Source organism: Schistocerca cancellata, chromosome 5 (genome assembly GCF_023864275.1).
Source record: "Schistocerca cancellata isolate TAMUIC-IGC-003103 chromosome 5, iqSchCanc2.1, whole genome shotgun sequence".
In the NCBI taxonomy this organism is placed as follows: domain Eukaryota; kingdom Metazoa; phylum Arthropoda; class Insecta; order Orthoptera; family Acrididae; genus Schistocerca; species Schistocerca cancellata.
The window spans coordinates 575,178,762-575,200,740 of record NC_064630.1 but is presented as its reverse complement, the minus strand read 5'-3'; the positions used below and the strand labels follow the sequence as shown (position 1 = coordinate 575,200,740).

Genomic DNA, 21,979 nt, shown 5'->3' with positions numbered 1-21,979 from the left:
GCTGTTCGTGATAGTCTTGGTTTCTTCTTCCGAGGGGAACCCGGATGACGCCACGCCATGGATTGGTCTTCATGAGACCCTCGCACACCTTCTTCCTCACTGTTTTCATTCCTCTTGTCAATAATCTAGGCACCCAACGTGCACAGATTTTTATGTACACTAGTGACTGTACCAGTGATACCACACTACCCAATGACAAAAGAGTCATTTCAGCAAGATGTCGTGTCGTCACACATCTGTCATTTTCGATGATTTGATCAATGGTCTCCTTATTCACATTACTCACTGTCGTCGATGGTCTACTGCATCTTGGATTGTCCAGTAGAGAGAAATCACTCTCTTTTAACCTCTGCAATCACCGCTGGATACTGCTGTAAGAAAGTAGAAGGAACTCCACATACTCAATTGAAATTGATAGACTTCCTGTGGGTAGAGATAGGAGAGGAAACATTAGACATTTTGTAGTGCTTAGTGTATCAGTATAAAGCCAAGTGGACCAGTGGATTACAACTCTTGACATAAGGATAGAGGGAGGTTGACGGCAGTTAGTATTGTTACCAGGTCCAGTCCCAGCGGTTATAGGCGCTTCAGTCCGGAACCGTGCGACTGCTACGGTCGCAGGTTCGAATCCTGCCTCGGGCATGGATGTATGTGATGTTCTTAGGTTAGTTAGGTTTAAGTAGTTCTAAGTTATAGGGGACTGATGATCTCAGATGTTAAGTCATAGTGCTCAGAGCCATTTGAACCATTTTTTCCTGTGAATCGATGTGACAGTCATCGCCGGTCTTGAAGAGGAACTCCATCACCGACCGTTGTAGCACCCTGACATGGTCCATTATGGTCCACATGTACGTAAAAGAAAGTAATTTTATATACCAACTTATAGCTAAATGTTCAAAGTATGTTCACAAAAAATTTCATTCTCCTACTGCAAAAAATAAAAAAAAAATAGAGACGACTATGCAAACCTTTTTGAACGTCCATTGCATTTAGGTTTAATAGGTACGGAGATCGTGAAAGGGAAGGGATACAGTCAACATGACCAGTCAGCAATTATAGATTGTTATGGTCTTTCTGTTGAATGAATAAGAGATGGGATTTTCATGTTAGTTTATGGTGTAGTGTTAGTTTGAAGTTTTTAGTGTGTTAATTAATAAAATAGGCAGTCATAAATGTTTATGTAGAAGTCATCTACATCTACGTCTATATCTACATAGATACTCCGCAAGCCACCGTACGGTGCGTGGCGGAGGGTACCCTGTACCACTATTTGTCATTTCCTTTCTTGTTCCACTCGCAAACAGGGCGAGGGAAAAACGACTGTCTGTACGTCTCTGTATGAGTCCTAATTTCTCGTATCGTCGTGTCCTTATGCGAAATGTATGCTGGCGGCAGTAAAATCGTTCGGCAGTTGGCTTCAAATGCCGGGTCTCTAAATTTTCTCAATAGCCTTTCTCCAAAACAGAAGCTGCGAGTGGCGTGTGCTCTAATTATTACCCGGATTTTGGAAGGACAAATCTTGAGGAACCACTGGTTTCATCAGGATGTAACTTGATTAAGAGGGAGTTGGAGGAATTGTTAGGACTTCTGTAATGTGATGTTGAGGACTAGGAAAGTGGTGTAATCAGACATAATTCATTTCCTTTTCGTTATTTCATTCCTTCGCTCATCAGGCTGAGGCTGAGGTGGCAGCGAAAATGTTAATAAACTATGGAGAGCTTCTGAAAAAATTTTAAATGTAAAGTATATACGTGATATTGGTTCCACTCCATTCTGATTGATGCAGCAATTGGTTATGAATATTTTTGAACGAAAACGGTCTCTGTTCCAGAATTGTTTTTATTAATAATACTTACGCTTTTTAGCCTTATAAGGCATCATTACATAATCTGATGATGCCTTACAATTGTTATTAATAAAAATAGTTCTGCAACTGAGACCCTTTCCATTCAAAATTATATATATGATCTTTAAAATTATTAAAAATTATCTACAAAAAGATAAAGCACCTCATTTTACTGGACTGGATTGCGGGAAGTGAGTTGAGGGTGAGGGGAATTGTCAGAGAGCGTGTGCTTTAGAAAGGATGTGGGTTGGAAGAATTGGGGAGGGGAAGCCTGGTCCAAGTGTTGTAAAGGGAGTTCGGAAAATGGTGGAGAAGACGAAGAAATGGAGAAATGGAGAAGAATAGGAGAGTTCTGTCAGAGCCAGAAGGATGGGTAGATCTCTGGGCAAATTTTAGGGTATGGTAGGGGTAAACAATTAAATTTTTGTGGGTACAAGACGTGGAGAGGGTGAAGATGTAAAGTTGGGGAGATTCGTTGGTATAATAGAGTTAGAGGGTTAACAACAGGAATGAAATGACACCGTTTCTGGTATAAAGTTTGGAGTAAATATGGTAAACCTGAAGGCATTCATTGTGGGAGAGGAGAGAGGGGAATAAGCCCACTTGGAATCACCTCCTTGGTGAGGTGGAGTGCATGGAATCTGAGGGTTTGAAAGGAATGATGAAATTTATACGCAGCAGAAATTCTTGTAACATTGGCTTAAGAAAGGACGGGTTGGATTAAGGAGTATGTTGGAGGAATGCAGCCCTCATGTGCAACTATACTACTGGCCGTTAAAATTGCTACACTATGAAGATGACGTGCTACATATGCGAAATTTAACCGACAAGAAGAAGATGCTGTGATATGCAAATTATTAGCTTTTCAGAGCATTCACACAAGGTTGCCGGGTGAAACGTTGTTGTGGTGCCTTGTGCAAGGAGGACAAATACGTACCATCACGTTTCCGACTTTGATAAAGGTCGGATTGTAGCCTATCGCGATTGCGGTTTATCGTATCGCGACATTGCTGCTCGCGTTGGTCGAGATCAGGAGGGTAATACGGAACGCCGTGCTGGATCCCAATGGCCTGGTATCACTAGCAGTCGAGATAGCAGGCATCTTATCCGCATGGCTGTAACGCATCATGCAGCCACCTCTCGATCCCTGAGTCAACACATGGGGACGTTTGCAAGACAACAACCATCTGCACGAACAGTTCGACGATGTTTGCAGCAGCATGGGCTATCAGCTCGGAGACCATGGCTGCGGTTACCCTTGACGCTGCATCACAGACAGGAGCGCCTGCGATGGTGTACTCAACGGCGAACCTGGGTGCACGAATGGCAAAATGTCATTTTTTAGGATGAATCCTGGTTCTGTTTACAGCACCATGATGGTCGCGTCCTTGTTTGGCGACATCGCGGTGAACGCACATTGGAAGCGTGTATTCGTCATCGCCATACTGCCGTATCACCCGGCGTGATGGTATGGGGTACCATTGGTTACACGTCTCGGTCACCTCTTGTTCGCATTGACGGCACTTTGAACAGTGGACGTTACATTTCAGATGTGTTACGACCCGTGGCTCTACCCTTCATTTGATCCCTGCGAAACCCGGCATTTCGGCAGGATAATGCACGAGCGCATGTTGCAGGTCCTGTGTGGGCCTTTCTGCTGCACTGGCCAGCACATTCTCCAGATATCTCACCAACAGAAAACGTGTGGTCAATGGTGGCCAAGCAACTGGCTCGTCACAATACGCCAGTCACTACTCTTGATGAACTGTGGTATGGTGTTGAAGCTGCATGGGCAGCTGTACCTGTACACGCCATCCAAGCTCTGTTTGGCTCAATGCCCAGGTGTATCAAGGCCGTTATTACAGCCAAAGGTGGTTGTTCTGGGTACTGATGTCTCAGGATCCATGTACCCAATTGCGTGAAAATGTAATCACGTCTCAGTTCTAATATAATATATTTCTCCAATGAATACCGGTTTATCATCTGCATTTCATCTTGGTGTAGCAATTTTAATGGCCAGTAGTGTACTTCGTTATTTCAATAGTATCAATCACTGTAGGATTTAAGTTGAATCTGTACTAGGTGTAATTCAGTTTAGGAGAGGACAGAGGGGAAATTAAGAATCTCACATGGGATCACCGTAGGGGGTGGGGGTGATAATCGAGCAAGGAAGGTAAGAGGAGTGCACGGCGTTTGAAGATCTGGAGGGACTGGTACGGTTTATGTAATTCGAAAACCCTTGTGACATTGATATAAGGGGGGTTAGTCTGATCAAGGTATTCTGTGTGGAGTGTGGTGGTAGTGGTAAATACAGGAAACCCAGAGGTGTTCATCGTGGGAGAGGACAAAGAGGAATAAGCCATTAAGGCGTTTCAGTAGTTTCAGTCCATCGTAGGATATATATGAAATGCTTAAGAGGTATAGTTCATTCTGGGAGAGGAGAGAGCGGACATTAGAATGTTCATACAGAATTACGCTGGTAGATATTAGATGGGTAAGGAAGGCCAAAGCAGTACACAGCATTTCAAGATTCAGAGAGACTGATAAAGTTTATGTGTAGCAGAAATCCTTGTGATGTTGGCGTAAGAGAGGATTGGTTGGACTAATGCTTTGTATGTGTGAAGGATAGTGGAAGTATGCAGTCTCCATGTTCAGTCATTTAGTAGTTTTATTAATCTCAGCTTATTGTCGGATTTATGTTGAGTGGTTAGTAGGTGTAGCTTGTATGTTAGTTTACATTCGAGGGTTAGTTCAAGGTATTTCAATGTTTTTGTTAATCAGATAGGATGATTGTAGATGGTGAGGTAGAAGTCTTGGGGCATTGATTCCCACAGATTTCGCATCGAAAGCGACAGTTCGCAGTGCGATGACCAACCAACCGCTGACATCCTCAGATGTTTTCACCCTTCTGTAAGGATACTGTGGAGCTGCCTCCCCATTGAACATGATTGCAACCATTTAGAGTGCAGTGTAATCGAAATTTTTGGTCTTGTTTACAGAGGGGAACCGTTAGAGACCGCTCAAAATCATTTGAAGAAATCTGAACGTGACCTGAAGCAGCAAAGATTACTTACGCTTTTCAGTCCTTCTGTTTTCTGCCCTCCTGTGGCATGACCACGGGGGAATAGTGCAACATTAATAAGTGCATGAATAAAACTGCAAAGGGTCTCTCTATAACTCCCCCCCCCCCCAATTACAAATATACCTGACAGAAATTTCGATACCGATTCACCCTTGTGACTACTCTAGCACCTGATAGTTAGGCAACCCCTTCGGCACCCCTTAGGCGGAATTTGCCTTCAGGCGCTAGAGCAGTCACAAGGCAGAATTGGTGTCGAATTCTGTGACAGGTACATTTGCAACATACTCAACAAAGGTGCATGGTTGGCACACTGAAGGTGTTGCCATACTAAGGGATGGACTCTGTTATTTTATTCACGCACATGTTAATGTTGGACTTCACCATGATCCCACCACAGGTGAGCGTGAAACAGGAGAGACAAGAAAGCTTAAGTACACTTTGGTGCTTCATATCATGTTTAAGTTTCGTCGAATGCTTTCGTCTAGTAGTTACAACCTGTGCAAGAGAGCAAAAATTTCCATCGCACTGCACTCGAAAGGAGTGCGAACACATTCAATGGAGATGTAGCTCCAAAATGTCCTTACAGAACGATTGCAACATCCAAGGGAGTCTGCAGTATCAAAGGTAATCAAGAATGTCTTCCCATTGCTTATCACACTGCGAACTGTCGTTTTAGACTGTGAAATGTGAGGGAGTCAGCGCCAGGGGCTTTGGTGGTCTCATTGACGCCCTTTATGCCACTCCCTGAGGCCTTTCCGTGCCTAAAATGTTTTTCGCGGCCACCTATAAGAACATCGTGTGATTTCAAAGCTGGGTGTCATGGTTGTGAACTCCATTGCAGAGGCGTCAAAGGGGTGAAATGTGGATAAGATGAACTGTAACGACCTTTCGATGGTGTTTGATACATACACGGTGGCTTTGGGGAGAATTTTGGTGAAATTTGGTGCCAAAGTGATATAATTAACCTACCTTACAGCTAACATGAACTTCTGAGATGTGACCTTTTTCTGGTGTGTATTGACACATTGCTGTTTGAACCATCGTGGAGCTCGTGGGCTGCCTCGCTTGTGCAACATCACAGAGGGAGATTGTAGGCACTTTTGAGACAAATTTCAAACTTATTTATCACAATGGAAGACAATTGCAGGCTTTCGAGAAAGTGATCCTTTAACTTTGTCGAATAGTGAAATTTTGTGACAGTAGTGCAGCTGAGTGGGAGCTGACAGTGCATTGTTGGGTCAGAGTCCAGGCGGTCGCAACTGGAGCTGCTGCGCCAGCTGGTGCTTCGGCGTGGCAGCCGGCGTGCGCTGGTGGTGTGCGTGGTGCTGATCGTGACGCAGGTGTTCGCGGGGCTGTCTGTGCTCTTGGCCTACGCCACAGACATCTTCCGGCAGTCGGGCGTGACGCTTGATGCAGACCTGTGTGCTATAATCGTGGCAGCAGTGCAGACGATGACCAGCGTTGCCACGTCGCTGCTGGTAGACCGCGCCGGCCGCCGGCCGCTGATGCTGCTCTCACTCGCCGGCTGCAGCGCCACCATGGCCGTGCTCGGCACCTGTTTCTACCTGAAGGACGTGGTGCGCACAGACCTCACCGCTGTGCAGTGGCTGCCCCTCGCCGCCACAGTCGCATTTCTCGTGAGTCCCTTCACAATACACACAGACTGCGCTCGAAGGGCATACTCGGCAACTGCTCTCCATGGCACTAATACAAAATAATCGCTGCAAAAATCAAAACTATTTCGTCACACCACTGACAAACTAATTGAGTCAGCTCAGAACCTGCGCATGCTCTTGCAGTGCACCATAATATCTCGCATGATGGCAGCAATGATTCGGTTTATGTTTGTCCAGGACATCGACAATGTTGCAGACAATCACGCCCAAGTTCTTGTCATGATCCTTCACTTTCAGAGAGATTTGAGAAAGTTCCAGAAAATACCAGCTTACGATGTACACAGGCCAATGTAAAGATAGTATTAGATAGCCATTTCTTTAATAATAGCTTAATGCAATGTGTTTGCTGCAAGAGGAAAGCTACAAGGGCCGTGGTTATGCTACTGTAAAAAACAATAAGACTGTTACATCTCCTCTTGCTGTAGATTGTCCTGCTTACTCCCTTGTAAGATGTCGCTGTTTCTTTATGTGCATTTTCATGCAGCAGGGCGTGGGTGATAACTCAATGTATTGACTATTCATATCGTTTTTCACACTCTATTTCCTAGTGAGGCATGGCTGTATCCGCCAAAACCCCTACTACTACGAATAAGCACGGTTTACACGGGAAATGTGATTGACGGTATGTACCTTCGCGACTTAAAAAGACTTATAAAATCTGTCAGCTTCTTAAGAGGCAGATCAGCAGTATCCTGACTTGATTCTAGTTGGTTTATAAGCAGTTCGAGCGGTGGATATACACCAACAGCTCCATCACTTCCTAGGACCCCTGAATAGTGTAGAAGGAAGTAGTTTTACCATCTTGAAGTTTGTCGCCATAGTGATTGGGATAGAAAACATGTGCTCATACGTCAGATATGGACATGTATGTCCTGCATTAGAGTATTAAGAGTGTTGCAGTCCACACGACTAATACTTCAGAAACCATATGGCTTTCACAATACAGCATTTTTAGGTGCAGAACCATGTAGCCCAAGGCGATCATTTCTCTCGTGCTGGTACTTTCTTGGCACTGCCTCGCGACACTCATGTCCAGTATATACCAATAAGGTGTGGTAATCTCCTTGACATGCACACTTCTGGAGAGATCTTGTGCACTTGTTGGGTGCTGTAAGTAAGATTGGTGCATAAGTTTCCTCTGTTTCTTCACGAGACGTGGAAGGTAGCTGGTATAGTATGCTCCTACGTCTTGTCAGTTACATGGCGACAGTGTTGCAGGGAGGGTTGGTTAAGGACAATGCAGGGAGATCTTTCAATCTCCAGCTTTGTGCTATGAACACGAGAGTACTCTGTGACCCCCTGGTCATGTTCTAGAAATATGTAGATCACCTAAGGTCCGCAGCTCGTGGTCGTGCGGTAGCGTTCTCGCTTCCCACGCCCGGGTTCGATTCCCGGCGGGGTCAGGGATTTTCTCTGCCTCGTGATGACTGGGTGTTGTGTGCTGTCCTTAGGTTAGTTAGGTTTAAGTAGTTCTAAGTTCTAGGGGACTGATGACCATAGATGTTAAGTCCCATAGTGCTCAGAGCCAGATCACCTAACTGCGCTGGTATAGGATGCTCTCTGATATACTTTGGTGTTTGTGAACCGATGGGCATACTGCACATTCATTTATCGAGAGTCATAGGGTAGTATATGGTACTCGTGAGGTAGTTTAGGGGTGGTTTAGTGGAGATATGGGAATTGGGATGCATTCTGCTGTGTCATTGGCTGACATTGAAATTATGGAAAAACTGGTAAAATTGATCGCACTATCAACTGCGGTGCTTATTACTGTACCTCATCCCACATCAACAGTGTCTTTACAATGCCATCTGTCCACTTGTACACTGTTGGTTACCACCTAATGACTGACTGACACCACTTGTTTGACATGGAGCGAGTCTTGGCAGAACACTGGACATCTACCACTTGTCACTGTGGCATATGGGATTAAATGTAGAGGTCATCATTTCTGGACAGCTTTTTGGAGATGTTTCTCAATGCTACAGACTCATCGTATTTCCATATGCTGTGATGCCCGCCAAATTATTATTTTTTTTTTTTTGCCAACAAGATAACAATACCACTTTATTTCTACTACCCATGCATGTTGTGAACAGCACCTTCCAGGGGTTGTCAACTTTGGAACAATATCATATGCATGGCTACAGTGTAAGGAAACAATGCTCTTCGAAATGGAACACCAAGAGATCTGCTATCCGATCACTGTGGAAGATGAGATTAAATGTAGAGGTCATGATCTTCAGACAGCTGTTTGGAAATGCTGCACAACCCCTAAAACTCTTCCAGTTACCATATGTTGCAATGTCTTCAACATGTTTGTCAATAACCTGTGTTTTATTTCTACCATCCTGTGTGGTGTGGGAGCACCATAGTTTACACCATATGATATCCAATTTAGCACCTGACACAGCTCTCGAAGTCATGGTAGAAAAACAAAGTACAAAGCTGTAGTCGTACACTGCTTGGATGTGTTACAGCCGAAAAACAACGTATCAAACTGCTTATGACAGAACAACACAGGTAGCCTCTCTTGTGACTGATAGTCTGTGGGATGCGACCTTCCTCCAGTTGTTGTTGCTGTTGTTGTTGTTGTGGTCTTCAGTCCTGAGACTGGTTTGATGCAGCTCTCCATGCTACCCTATCCTGTGCAAGCTTCTTCATCTCCCAGTACTTATTGCAACCCACATCCTTCTGAATCTGCTTAGTGTATTCATCTCTTGGTCTCCCTCTACGATTTTTACCCTCCACACTGCCCTCCAATGCTAAATTTGTGATCCCTTGATGCCTCAGAACATGCCCTACTAACCGGTCCCTTCTTTTTGTCAAGTTGTGCCTCATACTCCTCTTCTCCCTAATTCTATTCAATACTTCATGTCCGGCCCCGATAGCTGAGTGGTTACCGGCACGGTAGCTCAGCGTGCTCGGTCAGAGGGTTAGCTGCCCTCTGTAATAAAAAAAACTGAATCAACGGCTCAACACTGAACTTGAACGGGTGTCATGGGACATCCGCACCGAACAAATGAATCGAACAAAACGAGAACAATAAAAAAAATAACGCAACAAAAAAGAAAGTGGTCAGCGTGACAGACTGTCAATCGTAAGGGCCCGGGTTCGATTCCCGGCTGGGTCGGAAATTTTCTCCGCTCAGGGACTGGGTGTTGTGTTGTCCTAATCATCATCATTTCATCCCCACCGACGCGCAGGTCGCTGAAGTGGCGTCAAATCGAAAGACCTGCACCAAGCGAACGGTCTACCCGATGGGAGGCCCTAGCCACACGACATTTCCATTTATTTTTCAATACTTCATCATTAGTTATGTGATCTACCCATCTAATCTTCAGCATTCTTCTGTAGCACCACATTTCGAAAGCTTCTATTCTCTTCTTGTCCAAACTATTTATCGTCCATGTTTCACTTGCATACATGTCTACACTCCATACAAACACTTTCAGAAACGACTTCCTGACACTTAAATCTATACTCGACGTTAACAAATTTCTGTTCTTCAGAAACGATTTTATTGCCATTGCCAGTCCACATTTGATACCTTCTCTACTTCGACCATCATCAGTTATTTTGCTCCCCAAATAGCAAAACTCCTTTACTACTTTAAGTGCCTCATTTCCTAATCTAATTCCCTCAGCATCACCCGACTTAATTCGACTACTTTCCATTATCCTTGCTTTGCTTTTGTTGATGTTCATCTTATATCCTTCTTTCAAGACACTGTCCATTCCGTTCAACTGCTCTTCCAAGTCCTTTGCTGTCTCTGATAGAATTACAATGTCATCGGCGAACCTCAAAGTTTTTATTTCTTCTCCATGAATTTTAATACCTACTCCGATTTTTTTATTTGTTTCCTCTACTGCTTGCTCAATATACAGATTGAATAACATCGGGGAGAGGTTGCAACCCTGTCTCACTCCCTTCCCAACCACTGCTTCCCTTTCATGCCCCTCGACTCTTATAACTGCCATCTGGTTTCTGTACAAATTGTAAATAGCCTTTCGCTCCCTGTATTTTACCCCTACCCCCTTTAGAATTTGAAAGAGAGTATTCCAGTCAACATTGTCAAAAGCTTTCTCTAAGTCTAAAAATTCTACAAACGTAGGTTTGCCTTTCCTTAATCTTTCTTCGAAGATAAGTCGTAAGGTCAGTATTGCCTCACATGTTCCAACATTTCTACGGAATCCAAATTGATCTTCCCCGAGGTTGGCTTGTATCAGTTTTTCCATTCGTCTGCAAAGAATTCGCATTAGTATTTTGCAGCTGTGACTTATTAAACTGATAGTTCGGTAATTTTCACATCTGTCAACACTTGCTTTCTTTGGCGCCAGTACAGGCGAAAAAACTTTACAACGGTCTGTGCAAGTGACTTTGACCACTGGCCACTTGCTCCAGTGGACCAATACGTGTATATGAGATATGGGCAATGTCAGCATGCAGACGGTATTTGTCTTTCAATATATCAGAAGAGAGAGATGCAGTAAAATGTTATGGGAGATCCTATTACAAGGAGTGGTATGACTAGTTAAAGTTTGAGTACAGATAGTTTGTAGTTCCTTTTTTTAACTACTCTAAATGTTACAAAATAATGATTATTAGTGCTCTTGAACGTAACAAATGACTGTGTAGATGCTGATAAGTATCGGTATTTCATACATCTTAAATGAATATATTGCCCTTGTGCACGAGAAATTGTATTTTGAGCATGCAGAATACTCTCAAACTTCACCCATTTTCCTCATAAAACTAATAGAAATCGACTGTATCTATTCTCACAGAATCATGACTGTTTTATAATTATTCTCATGATTATATTTTTAAAAATATGTATGATTGCACGACCTGTGTTCCTGTGTTACTTCATATTTTATAACCTATAATTATAAGGTAGCCATCAGTTAATTATAGCTCATTGTAGAACGTAGAAATGATAGTGTTTTTCACGACATGTTATTAGATTGCGCGAAATGGGCTGTTCTGTGATGACCATATTGCTTACGAAACTACAACACAAGAATATGCTCCTATTGCGAATTATAATCTGCTGGGTGACAGAAATCTTACTCACATGTCGGTAGAGGCGAGTTGTGGAGCAAAAATGTCAGATGTCAGCACACAGGTGGTATTTGTTTTTGATGTATCGGTGGAGCATTATAGGATTTTCTACTTTGTGATGTTAGGTGGTTCCATCACAAGGCATGCTCTCATGATTTATTTTTCACAGTTCGTAAACGCCAGGACGGTATACCATTGCCTTGGTAAAACAGGACATGCCATAGTGTATGAAACAACGACATACTTTTGAATTATAGCTTGCAGTTGCTGAACGTAAAATAATTGTTTTTCCAACATGTGAGCAGATAACGTGAAGGACTGTATTCTGAAATGTTATTTCGTGTGTCTGATATGCATGGCAGTTTATTTACAGACACTGATTTAAACGCCAGTGAAGTTCCCAAAGTATGTAATTCGGTCCATCGAACTGAAAGAAATCACTTAGCATAGACATTTCGTTAGACTGTATATGTATTTTTTTCTTCTGAGTTTAAATGCTCGTTTTCTTTACTCCAATGAAAGTTTCGAAATGATGAGGACATTCTGCAGTGATCGGTAGTTTCTGCAGCAAAATAGTGATATTTTTTTCGATTTCACACAGAGGGGACATGTGTAGCAGATGAGAGCTAAGTTAATACATCTGTCACATGCATTGTTGTAGAGCTCTGACCGTTGCTGTTTACTCATCTGTATTGAAGGCAGTGCAGTAGCTTTTTTTTCGCGTAGTTTGATGTCACAAAATAACGGGAGGTGGGGGGAAAGAGAGAGAGGGAGAGGGAGAGAGAGAGAGAGATATGCGGTGGCGGGGGAGAGAGAGAGATGTAAACTGTATCTTGTATTCGAATGTAAAAGAATGACTGTATAGATGCCGTTCAACATTGATAAGACAACTGTCTGAAATGAATGTAATGCCCCTGTGCATGACAATTTATAATTTGAACATGAGGAATGCTGTCTAATGTACCAATTTTGCTGATAAAACTAAAAGAAAATGGATTGCTCCTATTTTCGTTGAAACAAAACTATTTTTTTTATTGTGATCACAGTTGTGTTTTTTTAAATAGACATTCGCTCATAAGAGGTGCGTTGACATTCAATACAGATGTTACAGTGAATTGTTTCTTGCCGAATGGTGGACGCCACCGGAAGCAGCCAGGTCCGGCAGAGGGGTGCTGCCGCAGCTGCACTTACTTGTTAGACAAGTAACAAATGGTCGGGATAGTTGTCATTTATCTCGCTTTGTTCTGTGGCTCACTGGCATCACAACCTATTTTGTATGTGTAGCTTTTGTCGACATTGATGGTGTTGACCACCCCCAGCCACAGGTTCTCCTGGAGATGCAGTGGTCTGAAGACCGTGCTCCTAGGTATAGCAGCGCCAGCAGAGGCGGTAAAAGGGTCCCCGTTTACCAATCAGCGGACATTAGAAAAACATTCAGGAGAGTTCTCAGAATTACGTTTTGTTCCAAGGGAGGGGGGCAGTCTTTCTGAGAAATGTATTTAACAGCTTGCAGGAGGCATCTGTGACTGATTTCCGCAGACTGAAGACAGTATATCAGTGCCACCGGATGGATCTCTTTGTAGACCATGAGCAACAGGGAAGAACAGGCCTGCATCCTCACCTATGGTGAGGAGATGGGGGATGAGGTGTTGTGGGGGGGGGAGGGGTGGTGAGGTAAGACTGGCTCTAAGCTGGTTAGTCCATGAGCGCACATTGCCCTGAACCCATGTGCAGCTACCGCCCTTCTGTCCTGGTGCGATCTTTAGGGGTCTGTTTTTGCGGTAGTTATTACAATGATTTTTTCTCAATCTCCCAGTGCATGTATTGCATTATGACCCTTTGTTTAAGAGTGCTAACTTTTTCCACGACAATTTCTATGTCTAATCAGAACAGTGAAGCATTTTCCAACAACTGTGGTTGTGTGGCCTATCGACACTTCAGTGACGGTTTGCTGCCCTATCTCTTCTTACTATGTACAAGTTACATAGCAGCTATACCATAGTGGCCTCTCGGGGGCAATGGCACAGGATGAAGTTCTCGAAAAATAAAGAGAGCACTGTTTATTTGAATTTCTAGCACCGGGATGTTCGTTGAGCAATGCAGTGGGAGGCGTCTGTAGCGAATTTCGATGTCAAACAGCAATAGACACAGTCCTCGGCTATATGCTTACAGGTAATACACTTTTTAAACTACTCTCTGTCCTACATCAACATCTCATCAGTTCTACACATTTCCCGCCAAAAATAAAGACAGTAGCTTCCACTCCAGCCTCTTTCCCGCCAGCTTGTAGGTGAACGAATCATCCTATGTCTGCTACTAGTCTCGAGTGGTATTCTGAACTTTTTTCGCAGCAGGATAACACCAGCTGTAAGATATCGCCAGTTTTTGAGCTGTATTGCTGATTTATGTGCTCCTTGTGTAGCACTATGCATATAGATGTGTAATTAGGACTGATCTTTACTTCAGTTTCCTACCCAAAATAAATAAAATACACTAACCTAAGCTCCCACTCCTGCAGTTCGACTGTTCCTCTGTGCAGGGTGTTGCACTTGGTCTTTCCACCCAGAAGGACTGCGATTCGAGTTCAGGGAAGGCAACCTCTCTTTTTTAATTTGTCACCAGTTCTTGGGTGGAGGCAGTGGGTAGGACATCAGCAAAGACTTGGGATGAAGAAATTCCCATCATTTTTTAAGTTCCCACAATCTTTTGTATTTATCGCAAAAATTCGAAATTACCGCTGATAGAGCAGATGGAGGAAGGGGAGGGAAGGGAAGGGCGAAAGGGTGGGGACCCACATGCCAGCTGGGGAAGACCCATGACGTCATCTGGGGGTGGAAGTAACTAATTGATCAATTAATTAGGTATCAAAATTGGCGTCGGAGCCCCATTACCGCACTACTGACAAGACCAAGTACCTGCAGTTTTTACGTATAAGACTTATTAAGTGATGTAAAATTCATTGAGAATGTCACTGGGTTATGTATCACAAAGTTTTTAACGTGAACGCAAATAAAACCACCTCACAGCTCGTTACTGATGTTAAGCTGTCATCTTTGTTGTTGTTACAATGCTGCTACTACTCCAGGCAATATCGCGGGCATACTTTGATCCACAGTGACCAAATATGGAACGGGATCTTGCTGTTACTGGAGCCTCTTACATTTGCCCACACTCGTTATGCTCTTGGTACTTCGGTAATAAAACTGCACTTCACACAGGCCCAGTGCAATCCACTTGCGTGTGCTCACTTGTACATCTCACAAACAAGTAGTCGTATGTCTCCTAAGCTCTGCTCTGACATCACACTCGCGTCCACAGACCTTTACTCTCTGCCAATGATTTCGCTTTTCCTAACTTTCCCTAACTACATTAACCCAGAGTAAATAAATCATTACAAAAAATTATTCATGCAGGTTACAGAACATCTCATATTTCTAGTTAACACATAGTACCTAAAGATTTACATAATAAACCAAGTACATTGTATTTATGATAAATATTATTCACTTTATGTGTGCTGCAGTCCTTTTCTGAAGTTACAAAATTTACTCCAGAAAAGTAAGGTTTTTCCAAATTCGAAAAACTGTTCGAAGGTACAACATGGTCATGTACCTAGATATACTGTATAGAAATACTCTATAGAAATTTAAAAGTGTTGCAATCGAAAACATCTAGTCCGTATTTAACTGTCTCCGTATTGCATTATAGTCTCTGGTTTTGGCTCTTGATGGAGAATGGGCTGCCATTTCCCCCCAGGTACTCAGACACGTCATTAAAAGTTTCCCCAGCAGAGAGAGAGTTCAAGACATCATAAAGGCGAAGGGTGGACACACTCCAATTAATGTCTAGTAATAGGTGACCGTGTAATTTTGATCAAATGGTGTTCAGCAATATGTCACTTTTTTGTGAGTTTTATTTACGCCAAGACGCGTTTAGGACCTTCACCCACCTTCAATGAGTGTTATACATTGTTACCTTCGTGAGTATAGCGTTTTTACGATTTGCATTTTGAACGGAACAGCTGCCTTTTATCCTGCAGTTTGTGGTTTCTTTTTCCAGCTTTATATGCGTAGCATTAATACTTTTAGCTGCAATTATGCAGCGCAGCATTCGGCCCTATTTGTACAAGTAATTCAATTCACAACTACAGAGCTCAACGGCCATTAAGACGGCCAAATTAATACTTGTTAGTTGACAGTTCATGCCATGGGACTTAGTCACTCCAGTCGGAGCTCTTATCACCCAAAGTTAAATCTCTGGAACTGCAAATACTCCACAAAATAGGCCAATGTTTAAGTAGCACGGTGCACAGGCGTCATGAGTGGTCGTACCTTGCCGGTAGCCCATTTACTTGTATTGGTTGTAGAGGGAAAAAACGCTCTCTGCCCATGCTGGCAATCTGGTTGCTAGTGGAACCTTAAACTGGGCCCAGATGACAGCAGATATGGAAATGCTACAGCATCACGCAACAAACGTCACATAACAGGTAATTTAAATGAGAGTTGAAAGATATCCCTAAACAAAGAACCTAGGTAGTCTTGCTGATGATAGTGACATTAGGACTGGGTTTTCTCTAGCTGCTCTCTACATAGTCACTAATAATGTGTTATGTTTCAGAGTCGTCATAGGCGTGAGCAAGGGGGAGGGGTTGACAAATGGCAAATATATGACATTTGAATCCTCGTGGAATCTGAAATATGAACCTTTTATACACCAGAAATTTTTCACACATTTCTAGTACACTACGAATTTAGCTGATATTAATTTAAAATAGTCTAGGTCACAAAGCACCTTTATAAATAGGGCACCAGTTTTGATCATCACATGATCATGATCATCTTCAGGCCTGTATACAGGATATAAGTTAGAGATATACATCAAAAGAATTTAAAATTAGTTATAAAATTACAAATCACAGATATACCCATATTGATGATCAATGGTCCTGCACGGGTCAGGAACCGCTGAATGACGATAGTCAACTGCTAGAGAGAGCAGTAAAACTCTTTCTTAAAAAAAATATGTACTTATTAGCAAACAGAACGTCAAAATTACGTAGAATAATTTTGTGACGAAGAAGAAAAAGCTAGTTAATGTAGCTATCGTCTAATAAAAATTCTAAGGACTGTAAAAGAAACAAATAAATATGACATTCATTGTATATAGGTTGCCCCCTACGGGCACGCTAAAAAAATTATTACGATGTTGATGCTTTCTATGGAGATAGTAGATGTCGTTCCATTGTTCCATTTAAAGGTGCTTTACGATCTAAACTGTTGGATGATAAATTTCAAATATTACATTGTAACCACTGACTTTCTCCAGTAATGTTTCCAAAAATAATACAAATTTAGCATTGCCTAGTGCGGTGAAATACTGTGGTTTTGGCAATCGGTATATACGAGGGCTATCCACAAAGTACATTACGTTTTGGAATTAAAAATAAATAAAGTATTGGAATTTTTTTTTATTAACACTTAAATACTACTTTTCTACATAGTTGCCATTTAAATTAAGGCACTTATCGTAGCGATGGACGAGCTTGGAAATTCCTTCGTCGTAAAATTCGGAAGCCTGCGCCTTCAACCACGTGGCGACTGTCTTTTGGGACCGAAAAGGTGTGATTTTTGTGGATTTCCTGGAAATATTCACTACAATAAACTCTTAAAGGTATTGCCAAACTCTGCACAACCTCAGAAGAGCAATACAAAACAAGCTCAGGGGAAAGTTGGGCTCAAAGATCTTGCCGATTCACGACAACGCCCGGGCCACACGGCAAATGCCACTCGTGAAGTTCTCGAATCTTTTAAGTGGGAGTTATTTCCTCATCCGCCGTACAGTCCCGACCTGGCACCGAGCGACTTCCACTTATTCCCGGCAATGAAGAAGTGGTTGGCTATGCAGCGTTTAGATGACGACGCACAGCTTCAAGAAGAGGTAACAACGTGGTTGAAGGCGCAGGCGGCCGAATTTTACGACGAAGGAATTTCCAAGCTCGTCCATCGCTACGATAAGTGCCTTAATTTAAATGGCAACTATGTAGAAAAGTAGTATTTAAGTGTGGCTTTCATCTGTATATAATAACAAATTTTCCAATACTTTATTTATTTTTAATTCCAAAACGTAATGTACTTTGTAGATAGCCCTCGTAGCTTGGGCTTGTTTGGTTGTCAAGCTCTTCACGGGAAATTATGTCGTCTCCTTGGTGCAACGGCCGTTATGGCAGATGCAAATCCTTGCAGAGCAAAGTCGGAATAAAATCACCAAACTCTTACTTTGCTGGTACAGCCGTTATTGAGCCGCAGAAAATGACTGGGACAGCTCTCGCGCTGTTTGCGGCAGCAATTGCCAGCACAACATAAACGTAGCTGGACTTCATCCGCCCGACATCCGTTCCCATTTCCCACAACTTCCCCCCTACTGTACAAGTTAATCACAGCAGTAGTCTACCGTTCATCCACTGATGGCTATCTGAATCCACATTATGACTTACATGTCAGAGCTCCTTTAGTATATTCTGAAGAACAAGGACATGTTATACAGTATATACTGATGAGACTGCCCGCTATGACCACTACCCACCGACAGACTGAATACCACCTGTTGGTGGTACTGCAGTATTGGAAGTACACGGTCGAGTCACAGTAATGTGGCCACCACCTATGCTTGATGTCAATGTGCAATAATCAATCACTGACGGCAGGTGTCAGGACTAGCTGTGAAGGGTATGTAAAGCGTGTCGGGGGGGATGTGGAAAATAGTGTTGTCATATTGCAGAAATGGAACGATTTGTCTGATGTCCAAAAGGGCATGAAAATTAGCTGTCGAACCAATAGCTACGATTGTAGATTTTTCGCATGCTGCCGTGTTTAAGTACAACATGAATGGTAAAATTGTGGTATCCAGAACCGCCGCTGAGGCAACTGCACCATGGTCCATAGATGACAGGGGTGAATGATGGTTACAGAGATGTAAACGGGTAAATAGAAGTGCACCTATTAAGCAACTGACCCCCCCCCCCCCCCCCCCCCGCACGCGACGAACGAAGTGGCTACCAACAATGTATCTTCAATGACTGTTCAGTTAATGCTGCTCTATTGACCACTGGAGCAGGCACCTGATTCATGTACTCATCCTGACTGCTGTTCACTGGCTACGAAGGCTAGAACTGGTACGGCAATACTGCAACTGCACGTTCATTGAGTGGTGACAGAGGTGGCCATTTTCGGACGACTCACGTTTAAGGCTCCATGGGACAGATGGCCGTTTGCGTGTAAAGCACTGCAGCAACCATCGGAAGCATCCAGGCTGAAGGAGGGAGCATTGTGGTCTGGGGAATATTTTCGTGGCTTTCTTTGGGTGATCTTGTCATCCTGGAAGGCACAATTGATCAACACAAGTATGCATCTATCCTCGGGGACAATCTGCACCCCTGCGTGCAGTTTGTATTTCCTCAGCATGATTGCATCTACCAACAGGACAATACAACTTATAACATAGCTCGCAGTATACGTTCGTCGTTTGAAAAGCACCAGGCTGAGCTTACTGTACTTCCCTGTCTCCAAACTCTCTGTATTTAAATCCAGTCGAGGATCTAAAGGACCACCTTGATTGGGTTTTTCGTGCCATGGATCCTCAACCGAGAAATCTACCGCAGCAGGTCACAGCACTGGAACCGCAATGGCTGCACATCCCTGTCAGAATCTGGCTCACTCCCTTACTGCATGTCTGTGCTGCAAAAGGTTCTTATTTAGTTTTTTGACACGGTATCACATGTGACGGCACCATGTATATATGCGGTGCCAAGACGAATGGGAAATCGTTCTAGCAACGACAGGGGCTGCAAATACGGAAATCCGCTGACATTAGCGGCTTTGGCAAATGGCAGATAGAGTCAGACACCTGGGAATGACTGTCTCGTGCTACGGCCGTAAGTATATATGGAAAATAATTGAAGGGCGATGAAACCATGAGTATGCAAGGAGGTGTTGAAAGACCACGTGTCATCACAGAACATGAAGGTTGGAGAGTTGTCCACTCTATAAAGGTGGATGTGTAGCCATCTATGGCAAAACTAGCGACAGAATACAAAGCTGGTGCAGGCTCTAGTTTAATGTAGCACACCGCTCGTTTCTTTCCTGAAGGCGATGGCATCATCCACCAGGATAATGGTTCGTATCATAAGGCCAGAATTGTGCTACTGTGATTTGCGGTGTGCGATAGTGAACTCATATTGCTGTCTTCATATTTTTCCACTTTAACTGTAATAATGTGTCACCTGTTTGCTGGTTATTTCTATCGCTAACCAATAGTATTTTCTCATTCTGTGTATTTTTTTGTTGTTTTCAGTGTCAATCTAAAATGTTAGTATATGTATAAAATATTTTTTGCAAATAACTAGTCATTTACGTCTATGGTCACAAACGTTTTGTTAACAGATGATATATATATATATATATATATATATATATATATATATATATATATATATATATATATATATATATATATATATATATTTGACGATGCTGGTGCTGATTTTTCATTTAACATTTGACGATACCATTATGGCTGCAGTACATTAGGACTTAGTTTTTATAAAACAGTTCTGATGATGGTCATTATAGACCGAAACCGGTAATCTGATAACAAAAAGTTTGTGACCTTAGACGTAAATTAAAGGAAACTTACAATTCTAAATTGTTGAATCAAAAAGATTGCATTCATGTTTGCATTAAGGGGGGTAGGACGTCAAACGGGCTGACTTGGAGCAGGAGAGGCACCACAAGACATTTTAATTTCCACCGTCTTTACTTTTAAAAATAAATTCATAAAACTTTGTCAGCATGACCAGGCAGGGTTCACGATTCACACTGATAGCAGTGGAAGTTCGAAAACGTAACAAAATATTTTTTTTACATTTGAAGTTTCATCATTTTTTTCACTTAATATTGGCTGCATTTGTTGCTACAGGTACTCTTTTCTTCATAAGTATGAGAGGTTCTTTGATGAATTTTGCACAGCATACAAGCCATAGTTACAGGTTTGTTAAACTCTAGAATTTATTTAATTCATGAAAAAATGACTGAGCTGTTACATTTTAAACTTCATGTTTAGAAAAACTAAAATTTTATAGTTTTTTATCTCATTTTTTACCTCATTTTTTAACAGATTTGGAAAATTTTAGAGTTTTGTACACCTGTACGTTTTGTATGCTGTGCAAAATTCATCCAAGAATCTCTCTTACTTATGAAAAAATGTGTACCTATAGCAACAAATGCAGCCAATAGTAAGTGAAAAAAATGATGAAATTTCGCATGTAAAAAAATTTATTTTGTTATGTTTTTGAACTTCCACTGGTATGATGTGAATCATAAATCCTTCTTGGTCATTCTGAGAAAGTTTTATGAATTTATTTGTAAAGTATTGACACTGGAAATTAAAATGTCCTGTGGTGCCTCTCCTACACCAAGTCGGCCCATTTGACGTACTATCTCCCTTAATAATAGGAAAGATGTGCATTGCTCACACTATTGAAATATTTATGCCATTTAAGTATGAAAATAATCTATCTTAAAACATTGATTGGGTATGTCACCTACATTTCTCATTCTTCCTATTAAACGCAGTTCTGTAATACATTTTCAAGCCGAACGATTCAGTTATTTAAAGAAATGATAACAGTAGGATATTGCTCCCCCCTTTCTCCTTCCTCGCATTAATTTCTACGGTCCAACACGGCTCTGACTGATGAGAGTCTTTGCCTGCACAGGTGTTCAACATCCTAGGGGTGGGCCCACTGCCGTGGGCCATCGTGGGCGAGGTCTTCCAGTCAGATGTGAAGGGTATGGCCATAGCAATCGTGTCGGTGTTGCAATCCGTCCTTTTCGCAGTGCTCAGCAAGCTCTTCCAGGTGATCAGCGATGCCACGGGCATGTACACCGCCTTCTTCCTCTTTATGGCCAGCGCATTCGCCGGCCTCGTCTTCACCTTCTTCTTCCTGCCTGAGACCAGGGGCCGCACCTTCATCGAAATCACACGGCACTTCGAGGGCGAAGAAGGCGAAGAGACAAAGTAGCCATTTTTCTGACTCTGGCTCAAATAAAGAACTCAGATTTGTCCGAGTGCAACTAAAATTCAGTTGGAAATTAAAATTGCACGTAATTTATTTTATTAACATTAAACCAAAGACAGAAAAAAATATTTGTTAAGCTCTCTACATCGATGCAAGGTGTATGTGTTTCGTTTGTGTAGTCAGTCATCTGACTGGTTTGTCGGGGCCGACACAGTATCCTCTCCAGCGTCAATCTC

The 21,979-nt window shown here is 42.5% G+C and overlaps 1 protein-coding gene across 1 annotated transcript in view; it reads left to right on the top strand.

The window, feature by feature from the left end:
- Positions 1-21,746, top strand: part of LOC126188688 (facilitated trehalose transporter Tret1-like) — a 33,854-nt gene extending 12,108 nt beyond the window's left edge. Inside the window, exons 3-4 of the mRNA XM_049930294.1 lie at positions 6,171-6,565; positions 21,441-21,746. Of these exons, the coding sequence (XP_049786251.1) occupies positions 6,171-6,565; positions 21,441-21,746 (701 nt within the window). The remainder of the gene's footprint in view (positions 1-6,170; positions 6,566-21,440) is intronic.
- Positions 21,747-21,979: the final 233 nt, after the last annotated feature.